This window comes from Xiphophorus maculatus, chromosome 17 (genome assembly GCF_002775205.1).
Source record: "Xiphophorus maculatus strain JP 163 A chromosome 17, X_maculatus-5.0-male, whole genome shotgun sequence".
Lineage (NCBI taxonomy): Eukaryota > Metazoa > Chordata > Actinopteri > Cyprinodontiformes > Poeciliidae > Xiphophorus > Xiphophorus maculatus.
The window spans coordinates 7,535,801-7,562,622 of NC_036459.1; the positions used below are offsets into that span (position 1 = coordinate 7,535,801).

Genomic DNA, 26,822 nt, shown 5'->3' on the forward strand with positions numbered 1-26,822 from the left:
TGCAACTTTACTTTTAATTCAGAAATACAAGGCAACCAGTGCCTCTTTGTTATTACAATTTCAGTGTATTTGATGGAGCAGAGGTGGCGTCGGACCTCAGTCAGTCAACAGGGGGCGCTGCTGCTTCCAGACACATGAAAAAGCTCCAGAGAAATCTTTTAGGATGGGGCGAAGTGAGACCTCAGGAAGTCTCGTTGACCGATCGATCCAGCTCTAAAACTTTACTGCTGCTCCTGTTCGCCGTCTGCGACCTGGAGGCCAAACAGCGAGCAAAACCCAATCAGAACCGCGACGTTAAACAGACCCGAAAAGTTTTCATTTGAGTCCGCGGTTCACCTGTGCAGGTCTAGCAGCAGGTTCTTCTGCGTGTCGTTGCTTTTGTTCCTGAAAGGCGGGTGCCTCTCCGCTCGGTTCGGTTCGGAGCCGAGTTTCTGCTGCTCTGAACGGCGCCACGTTGCCATGACGACGGCCGGCGCGTCCTCCCACTGCTCGGGGTATTCGCCGCCGAGGCCCAGGAGGTGCGGCTGCTCGTCCTCGAAGGTCGACAGCAAACTCCTGCTTTTCACTGAAAAAACCCCCCAAAAAAACAAAAAACCCTGAAAAATTAAAACGAAACGCCGAGCAAAAGCATTCACATCTAGCCTAGCTAGCTAGCACTTCACGGCTCTCCCATAGAATTTCTAACGGACCAATCAGCGAACAGAATCAGATTTCGTGAACGATGACGTCGATTTGCTGCGACGTTTTAGAATTGTCTGCCTGTAGTTTTAGCAATGGCGGCGGTGGAAAATAAACGAAGTCTGTGTTGCCAGCGTTTCTAAATATTGAATTAGCATTAGCAGCCATTTTGCTCGGCATTCTTCTCTTAGCAATGGAGAATGGTAGAAAGACGGAAAAAGAAAAGAGAACGAAATAAGTCAAATCTTTTGGTTTTGGGTGGAACAGAAAAACCAAAAGATGACCTTCAGGTCATTTTCTCTACTTTTAACCATAAGAATCAAGTTGGTTGAACTTTTCCGCAGCCTAACACAAGAAAGCATCGGTTTGTGTGTGAGCAGGATGTGAGAGGAAACTGAATTTGATTGTTAAGAAAATTATATCTGATCTCAATTACAGCAGTGAGTGTGTCTGTGTGTGGGGGGGGAGGTAATGAGGATGCAATGAAAGGTCAAATCAGTTTCTGTGGCTGTTGCTGCTGAGCTGTAGGTGGAATCTGATTAGTGGTGATGGTATAATGGACCACCAGAGTTTTACAGCTGGGAACTAATGATTCATGACAATGGGAACAGCAGGGTAGGTCAGGCAAGCTGAAAACTTCAGAAAAATGAATAAGTTTCCTGATCATTACTGAAAGTTAACTTTTCTAGATCGAAAACTTTTCATATCAGAGCCTTTATGAAAGAGGAGGATCATGAGAACTCGTCCTTTTGTCTTTCTTGGTTTTCTTTAATGTATTGTTGGAGTAAGATTACCTGTAGCTGTGTAGGATTCAGGCATCTGTCTGGATGGCACGCCCGTTTCAGTGATGCTTGATGACAGAGTGAAGCTGCTCGGGTAAAAACTCCCCAGAAACAGAGCGAAACACAACACGACCACCTGTAGAGCAACAAACAGGCAGATGAAGAGAGAAGGGTGGATAGACGAATGAATAAATCATGAATTACAATGGAAACATGTTTCCAGTTTAATAATCTCAGTGTCACATATGCGTTACCATTAAGCATGAGGATGTCTGGGTGCCTGCCATCCTGCACGACTTCTGGATTTTTCCTGCCACCATCGCCTGCAGAGCCTGCAGCTGCTGCAGCAAAGACCTGCAAACACACACACACACCGATGGGTCAGACTGAATGTAAGGCTGTTAGAGTCAAAATAGTAGACATGGACTGGATCTATCCATCTATCCATTTATCATGGATGGATGGATGGATGGATGGATGGATGGATGGATCCTGGTGTCTGGCAGGATTCCTCTTGATGAAACAGTTTAAAACCTCTGACCACTGGAGAGCGTCACTGAGCCCTTAAACCTGCTAATTAACCTAATAACTTTCTTGTTGGTTTAATATTAGCTGATGGAAACTAGCAGTCTGGCTAATTCCCCCTGATCTCATGGTACATGTTTGTTTTATCTGCTGCCACCTTCCAGACAGCTTCACATGTCGCAGAGATTTTCTCTCTCGATCGCTAAAACACAGCACAGCCGCTGTGCCATCAAGGTGCAGCGGCACAAAAGCAGGCTCCACCGCCCCATTTATCTTTTCAGGAGTGACAGCGAAGCACACTTTAACCGCTGAGTGAAAAAACCCGACCTGAAGCAGCTGTCAGGGACGCACTTAACCCGATGCACCTGCCTTGTGCAGCACACGCCGTTCATCCGTGCAGAATCCCTGACACAGCCTCAGCGTTTCGCAGTGAAAATGGACTCATGATTATGCATGAATGCAAAAAGCTGCAGCTGAATGCAGAGACGGGGAGCCTCTGATTCAGCTTTATTTTCAAATCACAGAACTGAGTCATTGTTTTCCAGCTCAGCATGATCCAGGCTAAAACCCTCCAACCCCCAGAGCAGTGAACCTGCAGGCTGTAATCAAGCCTTCAGCAAAAAAACAGAAGCTTTCTAACTTTGGCAGTACTTCAGTTTCTGAAAGTTCAAGTTTTGAATCCTTACTTTTGTCTTTTCCTGAATAAAAAAAAATCTCTCAAATATTCACATTTTTTTTTACAATTTCCTCGACTGTTAGCATTTGTGTTTTCTGGTTAAGAATCGAACTGAGAATCCAACTGTGAAGCTTTTAGTAAAACAAAACAGAAATGTATGTTTTTAGAAAGCCAGAGTATCAAATAATAGTTTCTTCTTCTTGAGTTTTAAAGAGGAATTAGTTGAAAAATCCCTAGAAACTGTATGTCCTTACTTGTTTGTGCACTCGAGAGTTTCCACTTTCCTGCGTAGCTCGTTGTTCTCATTGGAGCATGTCTCCACCCTGTGGCCACACAGCAGTACTGCAGTGTTAGTGACTCATAATTAGCAACATCAACACACTATTTTAAATTTGAAGCAGTGATTTTACATGTTTCCAGCTCTGTTTGTTAAAGAATTCTCTACCATTATGCAGATGATATGCTAATATTTTTTAAGAATAGCAACAAAAAAAAAACTAGATTTCTTAGTTTATTATCTGAACTTTTCCAGGTATTTATTTTCCTCTTAGCTAGAAGGGGAAGAAGGATAAAGATCAACTTACTTTTTCTCCAGAGCATCCATGTATTCTTTCTTCTTCCTGCGACTCTCTTGAGCTGAAATCTGTGAAAGAACAAAAAAAGAAAGAGTTGAATAAAAAGTTAAAAGGACTGTAAAGAGTTTATAAAAAAAAAGATTTCCTCATACTACTTGAGAAATTCTAGAGTAAAACAATTTAAGTGAAAAATACAGAAATTAGAGCAAGATTAGCATCTAATTTAAAAGTAAAATCAACAGTTTGTATATTCCTGAGCTCCTACCTTGTTTTTGATTTTCCGGCGGATCTTCTTTAGTGCCTTCTCTTCTGCTTTGGTGAGCGGCAGTTTGGTAGGAACAGGATAACCTTCGGCCACCAGCGTTCGACGCTCCTCCTCGGTCAGGATCAGCGGCCCAGACCCCTGTAACTTCTGCAGGACGAGAGGGAAAATCTAAATATTTGCAAATCTATTCTAGAGTGTGACCCCTTTTGCCACTTTCAGAACACCTAATTTCGGTAAGGTAGATTTCTGTTAAAATTATAATATTTTGGACCCAGGAGAGTTCACCAGAGTTTTATTTAAAATATCCTCATGTGTATGGCATCATGAGGGTTTTGAAACATAATAATGTTTTCAAGGATTTTGGAAGAGCAACAAGCTCCCCAGCTCCTCCGTTGTGCTCAACAAAAGCCATGATGTGCAATTTACTATTTTTATTTAAAAGATTCACGTTCACAGCTCAAATACCATGATATATATTTAAGTATCTGTTTGAGAAGGAGGAAGGCAGAAGCATAAACTTCTTTTACCCAGCCTTCTTTCTTTTACATGTCTTACTAATTTAAAAAAAGGGAAAATAATAAAACAATAACAGAGAGATAACACAGTCAATGAATACGGTCTTTATAAGAATGGAGATGAAGCACTTTTAGTTTCCTGCCCCTTTGCCACTTTTACACTGATTAGTTTAATTCTGAGTGTCATTAATCCGACTTATTATAAATCCTCTACAATATAAACATCTAAAATTTACCTTTTCACAGTCCAATTGTTTAAAACATTGGAATTACTGCTATTATTGGAAATATGAGCAAGTTTTGGCCACAAGTTGTTTTTTGCAGGAATTTTATGACTTATTAGTATCATAACAAAATCATTGTACTAGATTGTGCTATTTTGTATTTCCCATTTTGAAGAGAAATCTATATTAATGAAGCAGGGAGTCCTTTTAACATAATTTAATGTTCCAGGAGACGAGATTCAGCTTAAGAAGCTTAAATATTCTTTAGTTCCTGTAACATTTCGCTAAAACATTTATTTTCTGTTATCATTTTCCCCACATTTATAAATGCACACAAATTAAAGACTGGACTCGTATACCTGAACATCTTTATCTGTTGAAGTCAAAAAGTGTGAGTGGTGACCGTCACTTTCATAACGAATTGAGCAAAAGTTGTGAGAAAACAGAAACCGGTCCCTTACATGAGGAGCGGTGAGCAGCGGGGAGTTGGACAGGGAGGACGCGGCGCGCGGAGACACCTTGACGCTGGCCTGAGGCGGAGGTGGGCTGCTGGGGGAGGTGGGGCAGGACATACTGGGAGGGGCGTGGACGGGGCTCTGGCTGCCCTCAGAGTCACTGCCGTGGGAACTGGGAGGAGTGGGAGGCATCTGCAGGGACTCCAGACCTAAAAAACAACAAAATTACAAAGAAATTACAGATTTGTTTGAGTAAAAGAAACAAGCCAACATGTTAAGGCCAATGCAGAAGTCCTTTATTTGGATTAATCGTGATTAATCAATTGCTGAAATAATCGTGAAATAATTTAGTAATCGATTAATTGTTACCTGGAATGTACAAACTAAAGAAAAAAAAAACTTTAATTTACTGAGAGAACAACTAATTCACTGCCAAAACTGTACAAAACAAATAAGCACATTTTGCATTTAAACTAAACAAAAAAAAAATCTTTGTAAATATGTTCTACTCAAAACAACTCAAGTGACATATTTTTTAGTTCACCTGGTATAAATTCTGTAAAAAATGCTATGAATCACATTTTCTATCTACTTATTAACCAATAATTTAAAAAGAAATAAATCAACAGATTATCTCTTTATGTTAAAAGTATTTTTTAGCTGCAGATCCATCTTTTGTTAGAGTAAACCGTAAAAAAAGGAATACTGTTATTGCGCTTTAGACAGTAAAATGTTTATATTAAATAGTTTCTTATTCAAAAAAGAAACTGAATTATTTGTTTACTTAAATGTCTTTCTAATACTATATAAAAAGGCTCAAATGGAAAATTTGCAGATTCTTTATCCGATTAATCAATTAATTGTTAGAATAATCAGTAGATTACTGATATATTATATGACTAGCATTTTTGTTAGTTGCAGCCCTAGATGTGATTTAAGATTGTTCAGGAAAACTTTTCGTTCATTTTGGTTTCAAATGTTAAAGAACTGTAATGCTCAAAACCTGCCAGCAGGGGTCGTTGTAGCACACGAGTAAAATCCTAATTCTGACCTTTGGGTGAAAAATTGAGGAACTGGTCCACTTCATGAGGCTCCAGCTTAATCTCAGGGATGATTTTCTCCTCCTTAATCTGTAATACAGAAGACAGACAGCGTCACAAACAGAACAAACTGAAACTCAGAGTTTTAAAAGGGGTTTTCTCCTACCTTGATTGCTTTGCCTTGGTTGGTGATGCTGCTGGCTGCTGTTTGGGCCACAGGGGCCAAAGCGGGGCCCTCAGGCCCACGAGGGTCCTCACTGGAGGCCAGAGAGAGCGAAAGAGTGGGGAGCAGAGAAGGAGTCACACAAAGGAGGCCCTCAATGGCCTCTTCCTGCTCCATGGCCCACTCAGGGGAGTCTCCATCAGACTCTGTGTTGGAAAAACATCATAATATGAAATTACTTCAGATTTCATTCAAAAATAACCAGTTTTTCTTTGCATTAACAACCCTAAATGGGGTAAACGGTTTTTCCAGATTGTGGAAAGTGGTTTGTTTTGTGTCATATTGGTAAATGTAAAAACTTCCATTCTTATAAAATACATTTTAAAATATCTAAAAGAATTAGGTGCTCAAAACTCAGTAGATGTCGAAAGTGGAAGGTTGGATTATCCTTAAACTCGTGCATAGAGCTGCAACGATTTTTATTTTTGACAATTAATCATTTAATTGGGTAACAAATTCTTCAGATATTCTTCGCACAATATTAGAAATAGATTAAAAGATTAATTTCTAATAGTGCATGAAGTGCTCTAAACACAGTAAATCTTAAAAGTGATCCTTAAACTCATGAATAGAGCTGCGACTAACAATTATTCTGATGACTGATCAATTAATCAGGGAACACATTCTTCAAATATTTTGTTTAATTACTTAAGCCTTTTTTACACAATATTAGAAATGTATTAAAATATGAATTTATAATATTGGATTAAAAAGATCTCAGGATATCTCTAAAGTGGATGGTTATTATTTTAGTAATTGATTATTCTGACGACTAATCAGATAAAATTGGCCCATTATGCAGATTTTCTTTCAACCACATAATACTTTTTTATGCAAGATTAGAAGTACACTAAAAGATACAAATAAGTAAATAATTCATTTGCTTTTGCAGATAAGAAAATAAAAATGTTAGTGCCTGAAATGAAACAACATAGCATTCCTTTAATAAATGCTTGATCATTTGTAGCAAAGGATGCTTCTGCAGCAAAATAAGCTGTCTACTAATATGTGGATTAGTTTTTGGATTAGTTACTAGACTGAAAAATCTGCTTAATAAGAGATTTTGTAAATTTTCCACTTGAGGAGTTCTGGGTAGAAGTCAATAACAGAAAGAAGGTTTATCATCTTAAATTGCAGTTTTGGGTTAATTGTTATCTGACTCTGTTTTTCGTTTAGCAAATTACCTTTTTTGAGTCTGTGTACTCCAGTTAACGATTAATAATTTACTAACTTAGTTGACAATTATTCCACTAATCGATTAATCACAATTAATTCAATTAATCGTTTCCCACCTGCTTCGCTGCAGTGCTCTCCAGTGAGGTGCGACAGCGGCGACTGAGGCCGGCTGTCTCCACACAGCGAGTAGCTGTGCTCGGCGGTGATGTGCGGGGGCAGAGGAGACGACGGGGACAGCTCGCCGCCGTCCTCTCCCTCCATGGACTCCACGCCGCCTTTGTCCCCAGACAGGAAGGGGTCGCTGAGCAGCTGGCCCAGCAAAGCGTCCGGGGAGAGGTCGTCCAGGAGCTCACAGAAGTGCTGGAGAAAAGAGAAAGAAGACGGGAGGTAACAGACTGATAATTACACGAAAACCACAACATTACAAATCTCTGACAGACAGCGTCTCTGTGATTGCAGGATATTATAGTCTCTATTGGCACCTTCAGCCCCCTCAGGGAACTCCAGCGCTGCCAGTCGGATACTTATCCACCTCCTCTAATCAGCATTTATGTTTGTGTCTCAGTGTGGTGATACTTTACCAGACAAAGCCTCCTTCCCCCATCGCCACATTCCTTCATCTCCCTACAAGGGGAAGATCCTGATCCTGATCAGGATGTCAAGACTAGCAGAAACACGGAGAGACTACGCTGATAACACACTGGTCTATATCTACAGACAGCAGAAAGGTCTCCACGTTCATGTTCCACTGAACTTATGAGTCAAACTATTTCAATTATACTTTTTTATGTTAAGATATTAAAAAATAAGAGGTCATTTTCAGTTTTAAGAAGCTGGAGTCACTGTCCAAAACTAAATCCTTTTAATTCAACACAACATTTTTGAGTTCACTTAGTGCTTTGAAGAATAATACAGTAACTCCATTTTCTTTTTTCACCTCAGTCAAAATTCCAAGAAGGTTGGATGGATGGATGGATGGATGGATGGATGGATGGATGGATGGATGGATGGATGGATGGATGGATGGATGGACGATATATAGATTGCAGGACAAATCGATAAATGAACTAATGACAGGATAAACTGATGGATGGATGTAACAAGATTTTAAAATCAAGGAACAAAGTAAAAACGGATGTGTGAAGTTTCCTAGTTTTCTCTCTTTTCTTGCAAACTGGTTATTTAAACATTTATAGTTGACCTACTTTGTGAGCAGAAAACCAACCTGACGGCAGCCGCCTGCTCGGACAAAGTTTATGGAGTCATAAACCAGTTAAAATTATATCACCGCGCCTTGTCAAGCCATAAATACAAGTTGAATAGGAGTAAGTCAGGTATCTAAATTCAAACGTTTGAGTGCAATCAGGCAAAATCCCAGCTAAGGCAAGATCCAAAGTGGACAGGCCAATGTCCAGCATGTGGCTTCAATTACAGACTCACAAACACGGGACGTCCAGCATTTCTCTGTGTCCCACACAAACAAATGACCCTTCCTCCTCTGCTGCTGTTCACTCCCTACAAGTCCCGTCTCCAGGTTTCGATATGTTTAAACACCGACAGCACACCGTGAATCTCTTCAAGGAGGAAGAAGGCAAATATTTACACTTCTCTCCACCCAGTCGGCCATTTTCTGATGTCCAGGATGAAGAGGAGCTTGTGTCCAATATATCCAATGATATGGTTCAACAATACAGAGTATGTGGAATAAAGTCAATCAGCCAAATAGGTACAAACATCTAAAAGTCACAATGTTTAGGATTCTCCAACTCCAGTGGTCTGCAACGTTCAGCTTCATCTCTAGTCCAACAAGCATCAAGGCCTCAACAGAACTGTTGATAAAGGATTCAGACTTGGATTAAACCCTTGAGGTCCTCAAAATGTAAAATTAATCCAAAGCAAGTCCAAAAAAGCAGCGTCTTTTGGTGTTAATACTAAAACTACACGGAATAAGAAAATAAAACACTTCAAGAGACTTTACAAACTGAATCAGATTGACATAAATAAATAATGCCTAATTAAAAATAAAACGGCAAACCAGCCACATAACATGGTGCTGCCACCTCTGTACCGCAAATTTGGGATGTTATAAGAGTTAGCTTGTGTTTTTCACTTAAATATGACATTATTATTTTATTATCGGCAAACCCTTCAATTTTAGCCTCTTCAGGTCAAACTACATGCCTAAAAAATGACACCCTTTGTTGTTTATGTTAATTACGTTGACTAATGATTACTATAATAATCAATTATTCTGGCTATTAATCAATTTCCTTTTTAAAATTGGCCCGTTCTGCAGATTATTTATTTATTTAACCATATTTTTAAAACAGAAAAAACATTTTATTGCCTATTGTAAACACCTGATAATTTGTAGCTAGAAATACTTCTATCATCAACAAAAGCAACAAAAACATTTCTGTTTGACTTAACAGCCATACTATGTATGGATCTGTTTACTATTGTTCGTTTAGTAACTGGATAGCAAAAGGTGTTTAATGTTAGATTTTATTCTGAATTTGAACCAGGTGAGGCTAAAACGATGCAACTAGAGGAGTTCTGGGTAGAACACATTTACAAGCGAAGAAGTTTTTTCATCTTAAGTGAAAAATATATACATATTTGTATAATTTTGGCTTTATTACTGCTCCTAGTATGTTCAGCAAATGACATTTTTTTGGTATATATACTCCAGGTAATTACTAATTGATTAATAAATTAGCTGACGGTTAATAGTTTAGATTTGATATTTCACTCCCTTTGTATCTCCAAACTGCTGTTTAGTCGAAGACAAATGACCCAATTTCTTAAAAACACAGAATGGACGAACCCGTTAGTTTATTTAGAAAGGAGGAACTTAATGTACAAATGCACAGAAACAGAACCACACCAAACTCCCACACTGCGGCTCCATGAGCTCCCTGTCATTTCAGCTCGCGGTTGCGGTCGAGAGCGACGGAGGACCGGTCGCCGACTGGGTGTAGCTCATCACACGCCCAACAGAACCCCCTTTGTCCCTAGAGCCCTTATGAGGGAGGCGTTGTTTAAGGGGCCGGCTGTAACTCAAAACCCTCCAACTGGGAAACAGAACCAGGGAGGCTGAAGCCCAACTAGAGCAACTTGGAGGTTTAACTGGAGATGGAGCAACAGTCAGAACTGATAACAAAGAGGCTATTCTGATTTTTTTTTTTCCTGAATAAAATTCTCTGGTAACACAGAAAATAACGGGTACAGGACATCGCTGAAAGATGAGATTGTAATCTTTTAATTGAAGGCTGTAGATGGAGGAAATGCAGACAGATTAACTGAGGCTCAGTCCGATGCAAAATCTCAGAAGCTTAGCAGAACTTCTAATATGCCAGATTTTAATCAAATCAAAGATGAGGCAAATGGAAACTTCAAAGTAGGTCAGACAAGCATGACAAGTCAAAACTTTATCCTGATAAAGATGCAAAAAAACAGAATACATAATTTATGTATAAATCCATCAAACTGAGGGTATTTTAATTCAAAATAAAAAAATAGAGTGACAGAGTAAAAGTTTTCTTACGTTTCATCAGCATATGTGTCCTCAGATTATTACAACTGAGATTAAAAAGACAATCTACCTACCTGGAATTATGGGTTTATGGATTAATGGATTCAACCCCATTTTCCTGGACTCAGTGTTTCACTTTTGTCAATAACTCTACCTAAAAAAGCATTGGAAACCCCGGCAGTTTTCACTAGATACTTTTACATAAACTTGGTAGGTTTCTACATTATGCACTGCACTCTGGTCTCGACTATTTTTTGCATTTGGTGCATGGTTTACTCACCGCAAACTCCAAAATGACCAATAATGCTTCAAGTTTTATATAAATCTTTCAGTTTTTGCAAAATTTTAAGTCATTTTGAAAACTACTACTATAAACTATGCTTCAAATGTAAAAAAAAAAAAAAAAAGAATAATCTAACTTATGTTTGCAAGTTAAAAACCAATCAGTCCCAATACAATCTCCACCTACAGTTTGGATTTGAATGCTGTTTAGGGAGTAATAAAATTCTAAAATTATAACTTCAGGTTTCAATTGACACATTGTACAAAAAAGATATAAAAATGTTAATTTCTGGAGCTGTTTGCAATGCTAAAATGGTACCAAAAACAAATCATACAGCTAGGCCTGTCACAGTAACAATAAATTGCCCCAGAAATTATTGCGATAAATAATAACATTGTTGTTTTGAGACCATTTTCAAGTAATATATTGATAATGGCATAACGATACAAGTTTGCCTTCTGAAAGACCAATGAACTTTAATTTATAAGGAACACTTAATACTGGAACTGGGAGTTAATTATAGAAAACAAAAGACAAAAACAAATAAAATGGAAATAAAGATCACACACAACCAAAAGAAATAATAAATCAAATGGATTGTGAACTCTCAAAACAAAACTGCCCTCCAAAAAAAGAATCAAAATGATCAATTGCTTATTGCGACAGGCTAAAATACAACTAAAATGAAAGTATTCACTAAAATTCATACATAGAAATCATCCAAGTTCTTTTAGCTTTAACCTTAGCACCAATAAACCAACTGGATTTACTGTTCAAAAGCAGAAACTGAAACATATGCCAATAAGGAAGTTAAGCCAGACTTTAAGGACAACAATTAAAACTAAAAACCTGTCCACTCAATCCTAAAGCAGCCCCAACAGGTCGGGCCAGCTGCGTTTTGTACCCTGACCTGGACTCAGCTGTGTGTACGCCTCGGCTGACAGGACACTCACTCATAAAGCAAACATCCTAAAACGTGTGGACTGCTATCAGGACAATCCAGATGACTCATACGTTTGATTGGGATTCGGATCTTTGGCTTTAAATGCCACACATCCTCAACACGTGTCCAACTATAAGCAGATAAGCTGAAGGAACATATGAACTTTTATCTGACAGCCCTGCGAGAACTTTATATCTTATCATTGTTCGCTTTATTTCAGTTCTTGTGAAATTAAAGGCTTACCAGAGTGTTTTTAGTTCTAATAAAATTCAGTTTCTCCAACTTCCTGTTTGCTATTTAGTGCTGGTCGCTTCAAAATCAGGACACTCCTGCAGCCAAAAAGCTAGAGCATCACAGGAAGAACAACGTGTACAAGCCGCTCACAGGGTTGCACTGAGGTTTTCCGCCACATTTTAACATATAAATCAACATCGAAGCTTGTAGCAAATAAATAGATAAAAACAGAAAAACACTTTTTACAAGGCAATTGGTGAACAGCTATTAGTTAAGCTACATTTTACAACAGAGATGCCTTCAGTAAACACTGAATTACAAACACATGTTGAAGTATCAATGATTTGTGCACAATTGTAACCAGCAGAGATTGAGATAAGTATCTGGGTTGAATACTTGAGTGTGTTTTCTATGCATAAATTCACTTTTATAGACAGAATTCACCATCTGGAATAACCCTGTTACAATAAGTAATAAATCAATATCAACCAATCGTGTGATATATTGAAATGAGCTCAATAATTTCCAACTCTGATGATAAATATTTTCTGATGGGGAATTTTGTTTACAAAGACATCATAATCTTTATGGTTTGTAGATGTTTGTTTTTTTTTTATTTGTTTTATTTATTGCTTTTAGTTGTTTTCTTTGTTTTTTGTTTGTTTGTTTTAAACCCACCCAATTGGTTCTTTTTTTTTTGGATACAAAAAAAGTTAATGATAAGTTAATGTTTTTGTGTGTCTTGAAAATGAGTCGTTTCAAAAACCTTCCAAATATAATGGCATAAGTCAGCAGGCACTGCCCGTTACCTAGCAACCCCAGTGAGGCCCGGCCAATTACCTAGCAACCCACACGGAATCCCAAGCGGAGTTCCACAAAGTGCCTTTAAAATATCTTCCAGTTTCAGTGTTGACTTCTTTACAAAGTTAAAGTTTGCTAGTCTGAGATAGCAAACTAGCATTATTATGTGACATTATCAATACATTTATTGAAAATAGTCTAAAAAACTTATCATCCAGCAAAATTTGTTATCATGACAGGCCTGATCTGGAAACAAATATAAAACACATTTTTGACACAATATCAAGGAACTAAAGTATAATTCACCCCAAAACCATCAATAATGTAAAAAGGTTGAATCAAGTTTGAAACCTTCAGATGTTTTCCAGTCTCCAGCTGATAGAAGCCATGCATGATAGGAAACTACAAATATAAGTCACTTATCAGTTGCTGTGGGCTCACAACTAGCAGAGCATTCCTGCCAGGGCACTGATAATAGTGTGTCAGTGATACGAAACAAATCACAGGCCTTGGGGTGATCTGGTGGAGTTCAGCCTGACATTCTTATATTGTATCAGCAATCAGTAAAAATAAGCTCTTACACATTAGGTTTGAAATATAGACTGGTATTTCTTCAAGTAAAAAGAAAACACACCCATATCTGTGAGATTTGAGCCAAATGAGCTCAGACAAACTGACCCGAGCTAAACAAAAATGCCCTCGTTCTCAGAGGGATTCGAGCCGGTTCCCACACGGATAAGAGGGTGACACAGACACTCCCTGACCCCGATCCTCGACATCGATCCCAGCCGGACTTTCCAAAAACTAAAAAGTAATCAGAGATCCGGTATCAGCTCCAGGAAAAGGCCGGATAACAATACAGGATGAATCTGCAGAAGAAAAGCCTTAAAAAGGGTTTCTGCAGGTTTCACTAACTCAAATTTAAGACTTTTAAAGACCATTATGAGTAAAATTTTAGACCTATATAACGACAGATGTGCAAAAAAAATCTAGGGGACCAAAACAGTGACATTTCTATGGTCTTTTTGTGGCTCTTTGCAGCAGTTTTGTGCTTCGCACATATCATTTATCTCTCTAGCTAGCTAGCAAGCTAGTATTAGAAGCTTGTTAGCAGTGGTCTTAACCGCCTTGAGTTTTTGCTCAAAAGAAAAATCCTGCAAGAAAAAAACCTACATAGATTAAATGATATTAAAAGTCCTGCCAGGACAAAATGTAAGACCTGTGAGTAACATACACCAGCCACTTTACATTTTCTTTAATGAATTTAACACATTTTCAGGCCTTAATTTTAGATTAATGAATTTAAAACTTTTAAAAGGTGTGTGGAGATACTGTTAAATAAAAGGACTTCTTTTAGTTACAATCAAATTTGTTTCTTTACAGTATCAAGCTGATCATTTTGGATTTCTTTGTGCACACCTTAAAATGTGGAATTTATAGTTTAATAAACAAGAAAAGAATTTAAATTTAGACCTGAAGATGTTTATTTTTTATATGAAAAGGAAGAGTGTTTAAACAGTTGATACAAAAGATCAGAAAACATCTCACACAGTTCTGTTTGCAAAGCCATTGGGGCTAAGTGGAAGCACAAATACTTACACTCTGCCTTCAACTTATTGAAATCTTTCAAAATATTTGAATGCAAAGAGACCGGGTAGGCCGACAATAATCGCTCAAAATAAATGTATGTAAATTAATTCATGAGTCATGGAAAGAAACTTATTCAAACTAAAAAAATACCTACTCATTTCACCTTTAAAATTAAGATTTTCTCAACCATGAGAAAATTTACAACAATCTGTTGAATTTGAACAGGGCAATGCATTATGAATTTATACCTTTCCGTATTTTAACTGTGTTAGATGTTTTAATGTCCTTGTTCGTGTCCTCGTGTTTTTCTACATTTCTCAAAGTTGAGAAATGTAGAAAAACATAAAGAGACTGAAGTCTCATTTTGTCGCCATTGGAGAACTGAAATCAGACATTACTACATATCCACCCAAGTTTCCTGCTCCAATATGAGCTCATAGGTTGACGATTTGCAGTCTGGTGAGGAGAAAGTCCAAATAAAAATATTTGTCTTAAAGCAGCACCCTGAAGACCTATCAAACCGGCACCTTGCGCAGGGATTTAAAAGTATACTTTGTTGGCAGTCTACAACAAAAGACTTTGTGATAAAAAAAATGTTAATTACATTCTGGCAGCAATGAGGTAGAGGTTATGGTTTACGCCTTGTTTTCTTCCAATAATTATGTCACCATGTACTTGTTTGGCGGTGAATGGAAACAGCTGAAAGTCTCACTTTAGCATACACACTGAGCTTGTCTTGTCCTGGTGATAGATTAGTTCCTCTAAATGAATGTAGCAGACAAATGTTACTTACAGAGCTTGATGTGATATCTATACATTGCAAAAACACAAAGTCTTACCAAGAATTTTTGGTCTAGTTTCCAGTGCAAAGATTTTAGCACGCTTGAAATAAGACAAAACTAGCTTACAATTAACTTTTCAGTAAGATATAGGAGCTTGTTTTAAGTTAATTTCTTAAAATTGACTTAAGATATTAAGGAATATAAATATATTCCTTATTATATTAAGGAATATATTAATATAATTAATATATTTTGAAAGATTATTTCACTCATAATATGGGGAAAATGTCTTGTTACAAGTTAAATAATCTTGTACAGTGAAACTAGTACATTTTTTTATCATATTAAATAAGAAATTATTTACTCAAAACACACTCCTATATCTTGCTGAAATTATACTTGGAAGATAGTTGTGTGTACTGAGATATCTGACATGTGGAGCTGCAATAAAATGTTATTCTTCCTTTGGTTCAGACACTTAAAAAAAGTCTAGATTTTTTTTATCAAAAGAAACAAAAAATGTTCCGATTTAAACTGCCTGGTTTACAGTGCGAGTTTCAACACATATTTGATTGGGGTGGAGTGATAGCTAACTTACATAAATAACAGGATGTGAGAGAGCATAAAGGAAGTCCTGCTTGACAGCAAGCATTTACTCTCCTCCCACAAGCGACAACATGAGTGCATTTACATAAACACGCAGAAAATGTTTAAATTCTGCTAAAAGGCTTTACAGAATGAATTAGAAACTATTTACAGACCTAAATATTTACTTCCAATTTCAAGTTACTGATTTTTTTTGTCACCCCTTGAACATAAAGTCAAAATGGCAAGACGTGGACTCAACATTTCTTTTTTTTTAAGTTCAGAATCGTGACTCAGATGTTGTCTGAGTTCTGATTGGCCGATATTCAACAAGAACGTGTGTGAGGAAACACAAGTCGACCCAAAGGCATGATGAAAAAGTGTGTTTCTGACCCCTGTTTTCCATCCAAGAGAGCTTCCCAGAAGTTTTACATAAAACACACACTCTTTCCATTCCTGCCCTATCGGACTGACCGACAACAGAAAACAACCCCCACGGTTCCCCACCATCGTTGCACAAGCAGCTTTACAATCCACAGTGCTGAACTGTAGGGATATGTTTAATATAAAAAATACCAGTAAAAAAAATTAGACATCTTCACTATGTGAAGCTAATCGTTCAGTAAAACCACTCGTTATCAGTTTCTATACAGTGTTGCCCAACACACTGAAAACATTACCGTTATTTGTGGGATCCGGACTATAACAGATCAATTTCAACACTCGACTGTTAACTGTTAGTTGCAACAGAGATTACAATCAAACCACAGAAACCTGGAAACTTAAAACTTTAAAGCAGCAGATATACATCAAAACTCGCTTGGCCATTCAGGTTGTAAGTTTGACATTAATAAAATGAGATATTATAGTTCAAAGCAGAGTGTTCATAGAAATACTACAGTTTTAGTTTGCGATTAAAATTACAATATAGCACTTTCCAAAATAAAAGACAATATTTTTACATTTTTGACCATGCTAGGCTACATTCGAATGCAAATGCGACCCAATTTGAACTTTAACAGGAAATAACAGGATTGCCCGAGACTCAGTCTGATGCAGCACGGAAATATTGTTGCTGTGGAACAAAAACACAGCTGGTTCTCCATCTCCATCTTGTTAAAACTGGGTCAACACACACTCATGCATAACCTTTTCCACCTCTACACACAGACCATTAGCTTCAGCTGAATTCAACTCGGGTCTCCTCAGACAAACTGCATCTTTTTTCCAAACAGTTTTAGCAAGAATCTTAAACACGGATTATTTGGAGATAGTAGTTGAGTTTATTCATCAACCCTGGTGGTTTTCTTTGTGTTTTTCCTGCTGGATCCCATTTCATCCCTACACTTTTTGCAGCTGCTGGGCGACAACTGGGTCAGCAGCACCTTAAGGGGAGCTTCTTCGTTTTAAGACTTGTCTAAACGTGCCGCCTTTTCCAAATTCCTCTCTTAGTTTAGTCTTTGAGGTGAATGCTTTCCAAGCAGACATCTGACTCAACGTCGGGAAGCGCTCACTGACACATTATAACCCACAAACTCAACTCTGCAGGGCTGAAAAGCCAAATGTATCAGTTTTGATGAGTATCCCCCCCCCAAAAATGGCTAAATCAACTAAATATGTTGCTAAAGAGTCTTTACAAATAATTTAAAAAAAAAAGTATAATTACACGACTGCATTATTTTACACTTTATGTAGACAAAAACATAATATGAATCCAAAAATCTGATTAATTTTCAAAACTAAATGTTTTTGGGAACTTATTTTCAAATAAAAACATACTTTTTTTCTTGATGCTAGTTGGTTGAACTTGCAGAAAAACGTGCCAATTTTGTTCTTGGAAGCCATTGTCACAAAAAACCTTTGGCAACTTTTACTTCATCTCTTGTAAATTTCATTTAAATTTTGTTTAAACAAGCCAGTGATTATGTATATAATGCATCAAAACAAGGGTGTTTTGAAGGCCTGTTACCAACCTCAAGATACAAGAGTTTTTTAATAGCTAAGGGTTAAAAAGAACTAAAATTATGCATCTTGTAAATCCTGTGGTTAGAAGAGGTTTTATAAGGAGGAATGCATTGCTGCTCCCTGAGCATCAGCTGGCTGAAAGGTAACTCTTCCCTGACTTAAACATAAACATAACATGACTTAAACATAAGGACTCCTTGGAAATTTAAGTAAATAAAACAAAAACAGTTAAAGTATGGATGCTAAATTTTTTTTATGAAGGTAAATATATTTTATGTGCACATCGCCTTATCAACACAATTCCCAGTTTGGCTGGGAAGCAACAACACAAAAGATTCTTAAGCAAGCACCACTTCCTCTCCAAGCTACACAAAAAGCTTTTTTGTGCCACAAGTAAACTTGTTGCCATCCAGTTGCCAAACATGAATCAGGTTGTGTAGCAAACTCTTTTCCTAAACTAAATTCAAAGGAGGAACAAGAATAAATCCAGTTTCGGGAGACACCAGCAGCTGAACAATGTGTTGTCGTCCACACCCTGTAACATCATAATATCTGGCAACATTTAATCAAGCAACATCATGGTCACATCACACCCAACTGTGGTGCCTCCCTGTTTCACAGGCCTTTGGTTTATGTTGGTCAAAGCTGAAGATTTGAGGGATTTAAAGCAACATAAGCAGTTTAATTATTAGGGAAAGAGCCGGTGCAGGAATTTTTTAATAACTCATCCGTCTCATGATTGACCAAAGGATCCTTCAGCTCATGTACATTTAGGAGTCGGTTTCTCCTAAACTTCTACCTTCATTTGTTAGTTTTCTAACCTTTTGGGCCAAGATGGATGCTTGATGCAGAAGTTTGTACAACTCTGCAAAAGGCGGACCAAACTGATTGGTTCCGGCCCAAAATTCAGTCATAAAAGGAATCAGAAGTCATACCTAAAAAGGAGTTCAAGAGTCAAAGGTCAAACATCAACAACGAAGACAATGACAAACCGATCAGCAACATGGTGGAGTTAATGGTGGTATCCACATCTTTCTGTGCTGTGTGAACAAAAAGCATTTCAGTCACAAGTTGCTGAACTCGAGGCAACGTGTTACTTGGCTTTGTGTACTTGAGGCAACTTGCTATGAGGTTTTGTGAATTTGGGTCAACCTGCTGTAAGGTTTGTTGAACTCAAGGCAACTCTGATGAACAGTTCACTGTACTGCAAGGTATGCTTGCAGTACAGTGAACTCAAAGCAACTTCTTACAAAGTTTTGTGAACTCAAGGCAATTTGTTACTTGGCTTTGTGAACTTGAGGCAACTTGAATTTAGTGAATTCAAGGCAACATGTTTGGAATTTCTACTGAACTTAAGGCAACTTGCTACTTATTTAGTGAATTCAAGGCAACTTGTTCACCAAACCGTTGAGGTTTGGTGAAAAGCAACCCTGGCACAACCAAAACCAAACCAGCCCAAACCAGAGTAGCTCTAATTTAGTTTCTTATGTGATAAAATGCAGATGAAAAAAGCATAAATTCAAACAAAAACAGCTCCTTAAATTCATTTTTATTTAGACTTTATATAGGAGCAAAATCCTAAAAAAAAAAAAAAAAAAAGTCAGAAGAAAGACTGATAAACTTATGGGTCACTGTAGATAAAGAGTGAAGAGAAGCAACCAGATGTTTTGGGAATTTTGGACACGAGCCGACTCGTCCCGGTTCACCCTGCAGGAGAGACGGATGCAGGAGGGGGAGGAAAGCTGGAAGGTGAAAGAGGTTTATGCCTGAAGCTGCTCTAGAATTAACACTTTCCGCTACTGGGAGGGTTATGAGCTACTACAAAAACCATCAACGATGCGTTTTACGTACGTCACGCTGTGCAACAGGCAGTTTGCAGGGTTTAAGGTACAAGACGTGAAACACTGACGCTTGTGTAGAATGCATCATCCCTGATATGAACTAAATCAATAGTTTTAGTTCATTCAATAACCTTAAAGTCTTCAACACGGAAAACAACTGTAAAGTACTTCTAAACTATGGTTGTAAAGTGTAAACAATGAAGAAAACTACGGGACAGAGGGCAGCCGGATGGTTTTTACAGGAATTTTAAAAAGTCGGAGATTTTTGAAACTGCTTTGAGGCTTTCGTAAAGGCTGGGTGTGTAAAATCTAACCAGAAATTAAACCCACACCCTCTAAACCACACAGTGAATCAAATGACAGGGGGCTGCAGATCCATGGAGAAAGAGGGAGAAAACACCAGAAAGAAGAGTAAGAAAAGATACAGAGCGATAAATTTAGCTTTGCCTCAGAGAATGAAGTCTCCTCTGGATTTCCGTAATGATCCCTTACACGCTGATTACTACATTCGGATTGCTCCCAACCAGTTGGCTGTCTGCAGAGAGCTGGAGTCTGAGTACTGTTTCAAAGTACAGAAGAAAAGTTGCGTCAGATTTGACCAGGAGAAAAATGTGTGCACCATCTGTCCAGACATTTAGGACAAGTTTAAAACTTGGTCTGCAGGCACAGAAAGAAGTAGATGAGAAATGCTGGTGTTAAATTAACAAAATCTTTAGTTCAAAATTGTTTTAGGATTAAAGGCAGAAAATAGCTCAAAAACGAGAAGAAAAGCAATAAAATCAGCTAATTAATTCCCTTTTTTTACCATTTGAACATGATCTTGAAGGGTATTGCTTGAAAATAGTAAATACTATTGAGTCATTTAACAAGCTTTAAGAGAAAAAACCAAAATTAAAAAAGTTAAAAAAAACTAAACTAAGCACAAAAAAACAAAACAGAAATTGCCAGAAAAAAAATAAATTTTTAGATGGTCAGATTAGTCGCTGGTGCAAATGTTATGCATTCCAGCTCACAGATTTTAAATAGAAAATGTGTTCATTGTTATATTATTATTATTGACCAAATGAGCAAAAAGTAATACAATGTCTATAGGCTAGGTCCGAGTCGGGTTGGATTTTTTAGGTCTGATCTAAACTCTAGCGCAGGTTCCTCCTCCAGATGTGGATCAGGATGATGTGGTGCATTCAGACCACATCAGGTGAAATGCTCATAATTTAAGAGAAATTGTTTCATTTCATTGTTTATACCAAGTTATTGGGGGCCACAGTCAGTGATTTTGTCCACTGTGGAGAAAACGTTTGACTACTGATGGAATGTGGATTCTCTGTTGAAAATTAATTAGAAGGAATAATTAATTAATATTCAATAGACGGCAGTCATTTTGACTTCTGTCAGTCAAAATATGGACAACAAAAAAAACCTCTGTCATCACTGCATCCATTCTCAAATCCATGGACCAAATCAAACAACATTCAAGAGTTTTTAACCAAAAAAAGTCTAGAAAAGAACCATATTCAAATTTAATGCGGACAAATTACGGTAAATAAGTGACTTGCAATCTTCCTTGCAAAAGTTCCTTTCCTGCTGCTTTTACTGACAGATATGTGAACTGCCTTATCAACTTTAAAACAAGAGAGCACTTTGACCATTTCTGGAGATAAACTAAAGGACTCAGACTTTGACAAACGTTTAGATTTGCATGGTGGAAAAACACGGGATAAAACGAAAGTGATGATTTAGTCTCCAAAACGTTTAGCTGGTTGACATGTTTGTGACAGAGGAACAACCGGATGATCCTGCACCACTCCTGCTGTAATTACTCTCTCAGCCTCATTGTGACACAGAGGCGAGGGTGAAGATGAATCTGTTAAGGCTGGTCTGGCATGCAAAATTGGAATGTGACCACACTTGAAATGTGTGCAGAGAAACTTCATCATTTAAGTTTTTTAAGCATAAAGTAACCATGTGGTGCACTGGATGACCGTTTCCTTGGTGCACACTGACAGGCATGTCACACACATGGACCATTCACACAGGCAGTGCAAGGTCACCAGCGAGCAGGATGCCCTGCCCCAACGGAGAACAGGCTCTCCTATGTGAGCACATATTGACCTGATCTGAAGCGGCTATCAAAGCTGTCATCTACAGCCTATCAGTAAAGGTTGTGTATTACAGCTGGTTTGAGAGCTACAAATGAGAACCTGCAGGAATTATGTAACCGGGGTGATATTTGTCCTGGAGCAAACTCAACAAATACACCCTTTTCTCGAACATGTTGAACCAATAAAGGTATGCAAGTGCAGCAGGTTCAACGTGAGCTTGAAACAAAACCTGATATTTCATGTTTAAACTCTGGAATTTAAAATAAATCTCCTGCTGAAAACTTTTGACTGACAAGAGATCTTGTGTGGGTATTATCTTTGTGCTCCGCTGACATTTATCTATTTACCAACTCCTGAAGCGGAGAAAATTCTTCTTTCCATAAAAGTCTAAACAATGACACATCAGAGTCCTGAACAAAACTTCTCATTGTGTCTTTATGAGAGAAAATCTCACAGAACAAAAGACTGAAGTGTGTGTAGAAGTGGTTAAAGCTCACTGCTACTCTGCTAATGTCGAAAAATGCCATTTTACAACTGTGGTGTTTCCATTACATAAGAAACACAATTTAAATTAAACATTAATAAGTTTGTTTGCCTGATAAGTCATTAAAAAAGATGCCACTTCCTGTTGTCTTTCCACCAGTAGTAACATCCGTTTGTTAATTACATGACTCGTGATGCAGTTTTGTGAAATATGCTAATTCTGATATAGTCGAAAATCCACCTGACTGTAGCACAAAAACTTTTTAAACAAAAATGTGAGTTTTCTTTCAAAACTGGCCTGTTTCCTATTAAGAAAATATATTTTCGCAATTCCAATTTTGCTTGTATGTATGCACAAATATGAATAAAATGCGTATGAAATCAAAGTACTACTGGATTATCTCCAAACAATCATCACTTTGAATCATAACAGCCTCAAATGTAATGCTACAGCTGAAAGAATATCTTAGCATGACTGTTTTTAATCATGTTGCTGCCCCTGCAGAGTCTGCATGACAGATGTGCATACGAGTGAACAGTAAGATGAAGACTTCTGGACAGTCACTTTCTAACAGGGGATTGGTGCAAACTTATATAAATCCCTCTACTGTTTGCTTTTGGCATCTGGAAAAAAAAAATTCTGCAGGAGAGAAGGTACAAAGTCTGGTCTACAAACTCAAAAAACTCATACAAGGAGTAACAATTCTGCCCTGGAACACTGTAGAGTTTAAAAACAAAAAACAAACAAAGGTTTCCATAAGTGTTCATCTTCTGCATTGTGGATGCTTTTAAAATTTCAAGCAGAAGTCAAACACGTCACGAGCCTACGACGCCTATTGTTACTCCTGAAAAGAGTGTGACACATGGCTGCAGATGAAAGAAAAAATAACGTCTTCATATCGTAAAACCTGAACAACTAGATGCTTTAAAAGGCATCCAGGCTGGGAGGAGACTGCATGGACGTTTAAAGTAATGAAAAAAGCAGCTGATGACGCTGGTTAAGGCTCGCTGAGCTGTGAGGAATCCCGTCTGAAGCCCCCGGGGAGGTGGAACGTGAAGGAGCCGGCCCACCACCAGGCAGGGCAGGAACAAAGACTTCAGTCTGTTTCTCAGGCCGCCTCACATTCAAACACTACAGCCCTGTTACCTCGAACGCTCCAGTTCTATACAAACACAAACTGTTCATGTTTATATATAAGACATCCATAATGCTGGTCTATATTACCCAGCAGCGAATATGTGTATTTATGCATTACTGTTCAACATTCAGAAAACTTTCACCATTAAAGTGAAATCAGTTTTAAAAAAAACTTAAAATGCACTTTTTGTGCAGATGTTTCTTTCCCAGATCTATGAAAAATGTTTCTATACGTACAGTATGCTACAGGTAGAAATGTTGTAGAAAATATCCAAAATGCAACCAGAATTCGCTTTTTTGCCCAAATGTGTGCCCTATATCTGACAGCCCAATTGAGTTTCTATCAACGCCCAGAAAATCTGATATGTGGAACTAATTAGGAGACATACGATTGTTTTAAACGCTTCTGCAGACTGAACAGCCATGTCGCATTTTATCCGGCCTTTATGTCATTTATGTGAGACACATGTCAAAATTCTGCACCAGAAAAAAGCTATACGCATTAAATCAGGACGTAAACAATGACTGAAAATGATATTTATTAACTTATGAAGAAAGTTTGCTTCAGTGAAGCACATCATATCACAATCTTAATGACCACAAAAACAAACTCTGGTCCACTTCAAATGCATATGTGAACACGAAGCAGACCGAAGACCACTACAAAAGCAGGAAGTGGACTACAGCACAGGGCATTCTGGATAAATACAACCAAAATAAACAGTGAGTCCAATGCTAACAGAAGAAATGGCTTGTGGTCCTACAACGGCTACTCTATTTTTGTTTACATTTTGTGACGAAGGAAGCTGCGTTTATGTCAACTTTGGAGGTTTTTATGCCGTTTCCTTCAGTGGTTCTTGGTGCAGCGCCACCACAGGTGAGGAGGGGAACAAGTTTTTCAATTAGTTTGGATTGTTTGACGGTGGAATGTAACAGCACACCACTCAAGCTGAAAATGTAACAAATATTGCAATGTTGGCTCCAAATTGAACCAAGTCTTCCAGACTATCAGGTGTGAAAACTCTATTAGTCACAGACTCTAACTAAAATAAACTTCTTTGTCTTGCAACGGGTCTTAATTAAAGCAGCCTAACAAATTCAGACAAACTTTAACAGCAACAAGTTTTCACCCGTCGCGAGGAAACAAGCGCAAGTGGAGACATAAGAGGCTCGCAGCCCAAAAAGAAAAAAAAAAATGATTTGATTTTTAAGATGGCTAGAGAAAGTGAGAGTAAGTCTGTGATGTCCTCAGATGGGATGGAAAACCGAGTCACTGTGGGTCTGAGGCTGACTCAGCCTCCTCGGTGTCTGATTTCCATCTTTGGCCAGCTGTTTTTACACTCTGTGAACCCTCCACACACACACACACACACACACACACACACACAGGACCCACACAGCTGCCTCATTCTCTCCGTCTCACACAATCTCGTCCCGGCCCAAAGGAGACACACAGCTGAAAGACAGACTTCAGCTTACATAACAGAGGACCTTTAAATGCAGAGCTCAGCTTACAGAAAGGAGAAACTCTCTCTCTGTGTGTGTGTGTGTGTGTGTGTGTGTGTGTGTTTTGCCTCCTTATTTATTCTGTCCTGTAATTATATCAACACTTCATAAAACCAGGACATGAGATTTAAAAAAAATTACAGATTTCAACTGAAATTAATGAACAAAATACGGTTGAAACAGTGCACTTGTATTCAGCCTTCATAACTCACTACACTTTAAAACGATCTTTCAATACAATTACAAGTGCAGATATGTCACTGTAGCTCTGGCTTGCTCTCTATTGGGCTCCAGCCAACTCTGACTGGAGTCACTGTTGAATGAAAGTATTCCCACAGCATGATGCTACCACCACCATGCTTCACCACTGAGTCAGGGTGATGTTTAGTGTAAGTTACCTACCGCATTTGTTGCACGGACACAAGAAAAAAAGTAATATTTTTGTTACATCTGACCAGAGCTGCACAAACTGTTGATGTTTAAATATTAGGAAGTTGATTTATCACTTAAATCTGCTCTATAAAACCAAGTCCATACGCTATCATTTCCATTAATGCAATTAATTGGCTGCCCTTGTTTTTTTTAATGGTTATCAGAGGAAAGTAGGCTAAATATATTATGTAAAAATGTGAAAATTATGTTTAATTTGCATAAAATCCAGACAAAACACATGGAAAACTGTTACTTGAGCATGACAAGTATGCTTCTCTCACTCATTTATTAAGTCTAATTCTTAAATTATTTACTTTATCTTAAGACTGTGAAAGGGAAATTGCAATATTTTCCATTAAATTAAATAAAAAAAAAAGGTAATAAGTCGATTCTTAATGAGAAACCCCGTCCATAAAACCCTTAATACGAGATTAGAAAACTTCTGCAGTTAAACCTGTTGCAGCCTGGACCCCCAGGCTCAGTTTAGCGAATGGAGAGCAGGGTACCACACATCATTAACTCATCAAAGGCAGAAACTGCAGCCAATCAGCACCTCCCCCCCCCCCCCCCTTGATCTATACCTGATCGTTTAGCTTTAATCGATAACTTACATTGGTGTAGAGCACGGAGTCCAGCTCCCCGGCCTCCGACAGCTCGCTCAGGTTTCTGTCCCAGTGGAGCAACGACTCGCTGCTGTCCAGGATCTCCATGATTTTTCCTTCCTTTCGTCTTCTTCCTCTGCTCTATGGCTTAAAGTTTTTTTTGTTTTGTTTTTTTAAAATCAACTCAAAACTTAAATAAAAGTTTAAAAAATAACTTGTTTGATTAAAAAAATGAATTGAGCACTGGTTTGTGTAAACAGCTGCTTTCTCATGGGTCGGATTCAGGCTGAGAAATGTTGTTGTTATTGTTTGGGATCATCTCCTCTCCGGTTCGAGGTCCACAGACTGTTTCCAGCCGGATCCCTTTTCCCTTTTCTCTCCTCCCGAAACTGCAGACACACAGGAATGTGTGGGCGGAGACAAGAAGTCGGGCAGGGGAAGTGGAGCAAAAAAAACGGGGAGACATTCAAGAAAATACTTTTAAAAAATTCTTTAAAGTCTGATTGTTTGAAGCAGGATGAAGCCGGACAGAATAAGCATTAAATACACGCTTTAATTAAAAACATAAACTGCGAAGCGAGTAATCTTTTCCAGTTGTTTGTGACGCACTTTGAAAGTAGCTAACGTCTCAAAGTCTCGCTTCCGGTTAAAAATTTCAAAAATAAAATGCCAAAACGCAGCAAGCGATTAAATTAGCCTAAATAAACAAATAATAAAAAAAATACAAACTATAATGACAAAGATTTAAACAGAAATAATAATTTGTAAATTCTGTGTAATGTACATATAAAACGACTTGAAATAAATATGAAAAACCATTAAATAAAAACAGTTAAAAAGATTTTGCTAATACATTTGTGGAAAGT

The 26,822-nt window shown here is 37.9% G+C and overlaps 1 protein-coding gene across 1 annotated transcript; it reads right to left on the reverse strand.

Annotated features, from left to right (window-relative positions):
* On the reverse strand, positions 1-26,567 carry creb3l2 (cAMP responsive element binding protein 3 like 2). Its single transcript, XM_014471715.2, has 12 exons — positions 25,966-26,567; positions 7,251-7,494; positions 5,902-6,104; positions 5,747-5,825; positions 4,702-4,904; positions 3,502-3,648; positions 3,246-3,304; positions 2,916-2,984; positions 1,715-1,814; positions 1,473-1,596; positions 337-565; positions 1-251 (listed from the first exon to the last, which is right to left on the reverse strand). The coding sequence occupies exons 1-12, from the start codon at positions 26,062-26,064 to the stop codon at positions 182-184; spliced, it is 1,626 nt and encodes a 541-aa protein (XP_014327201.1). The 5' UTR covers positions 26,065-26,567; the 3' UTR covers positions 1-181.
* Positions 26,568-26,822: the final 255 nt, after the last annotated feature.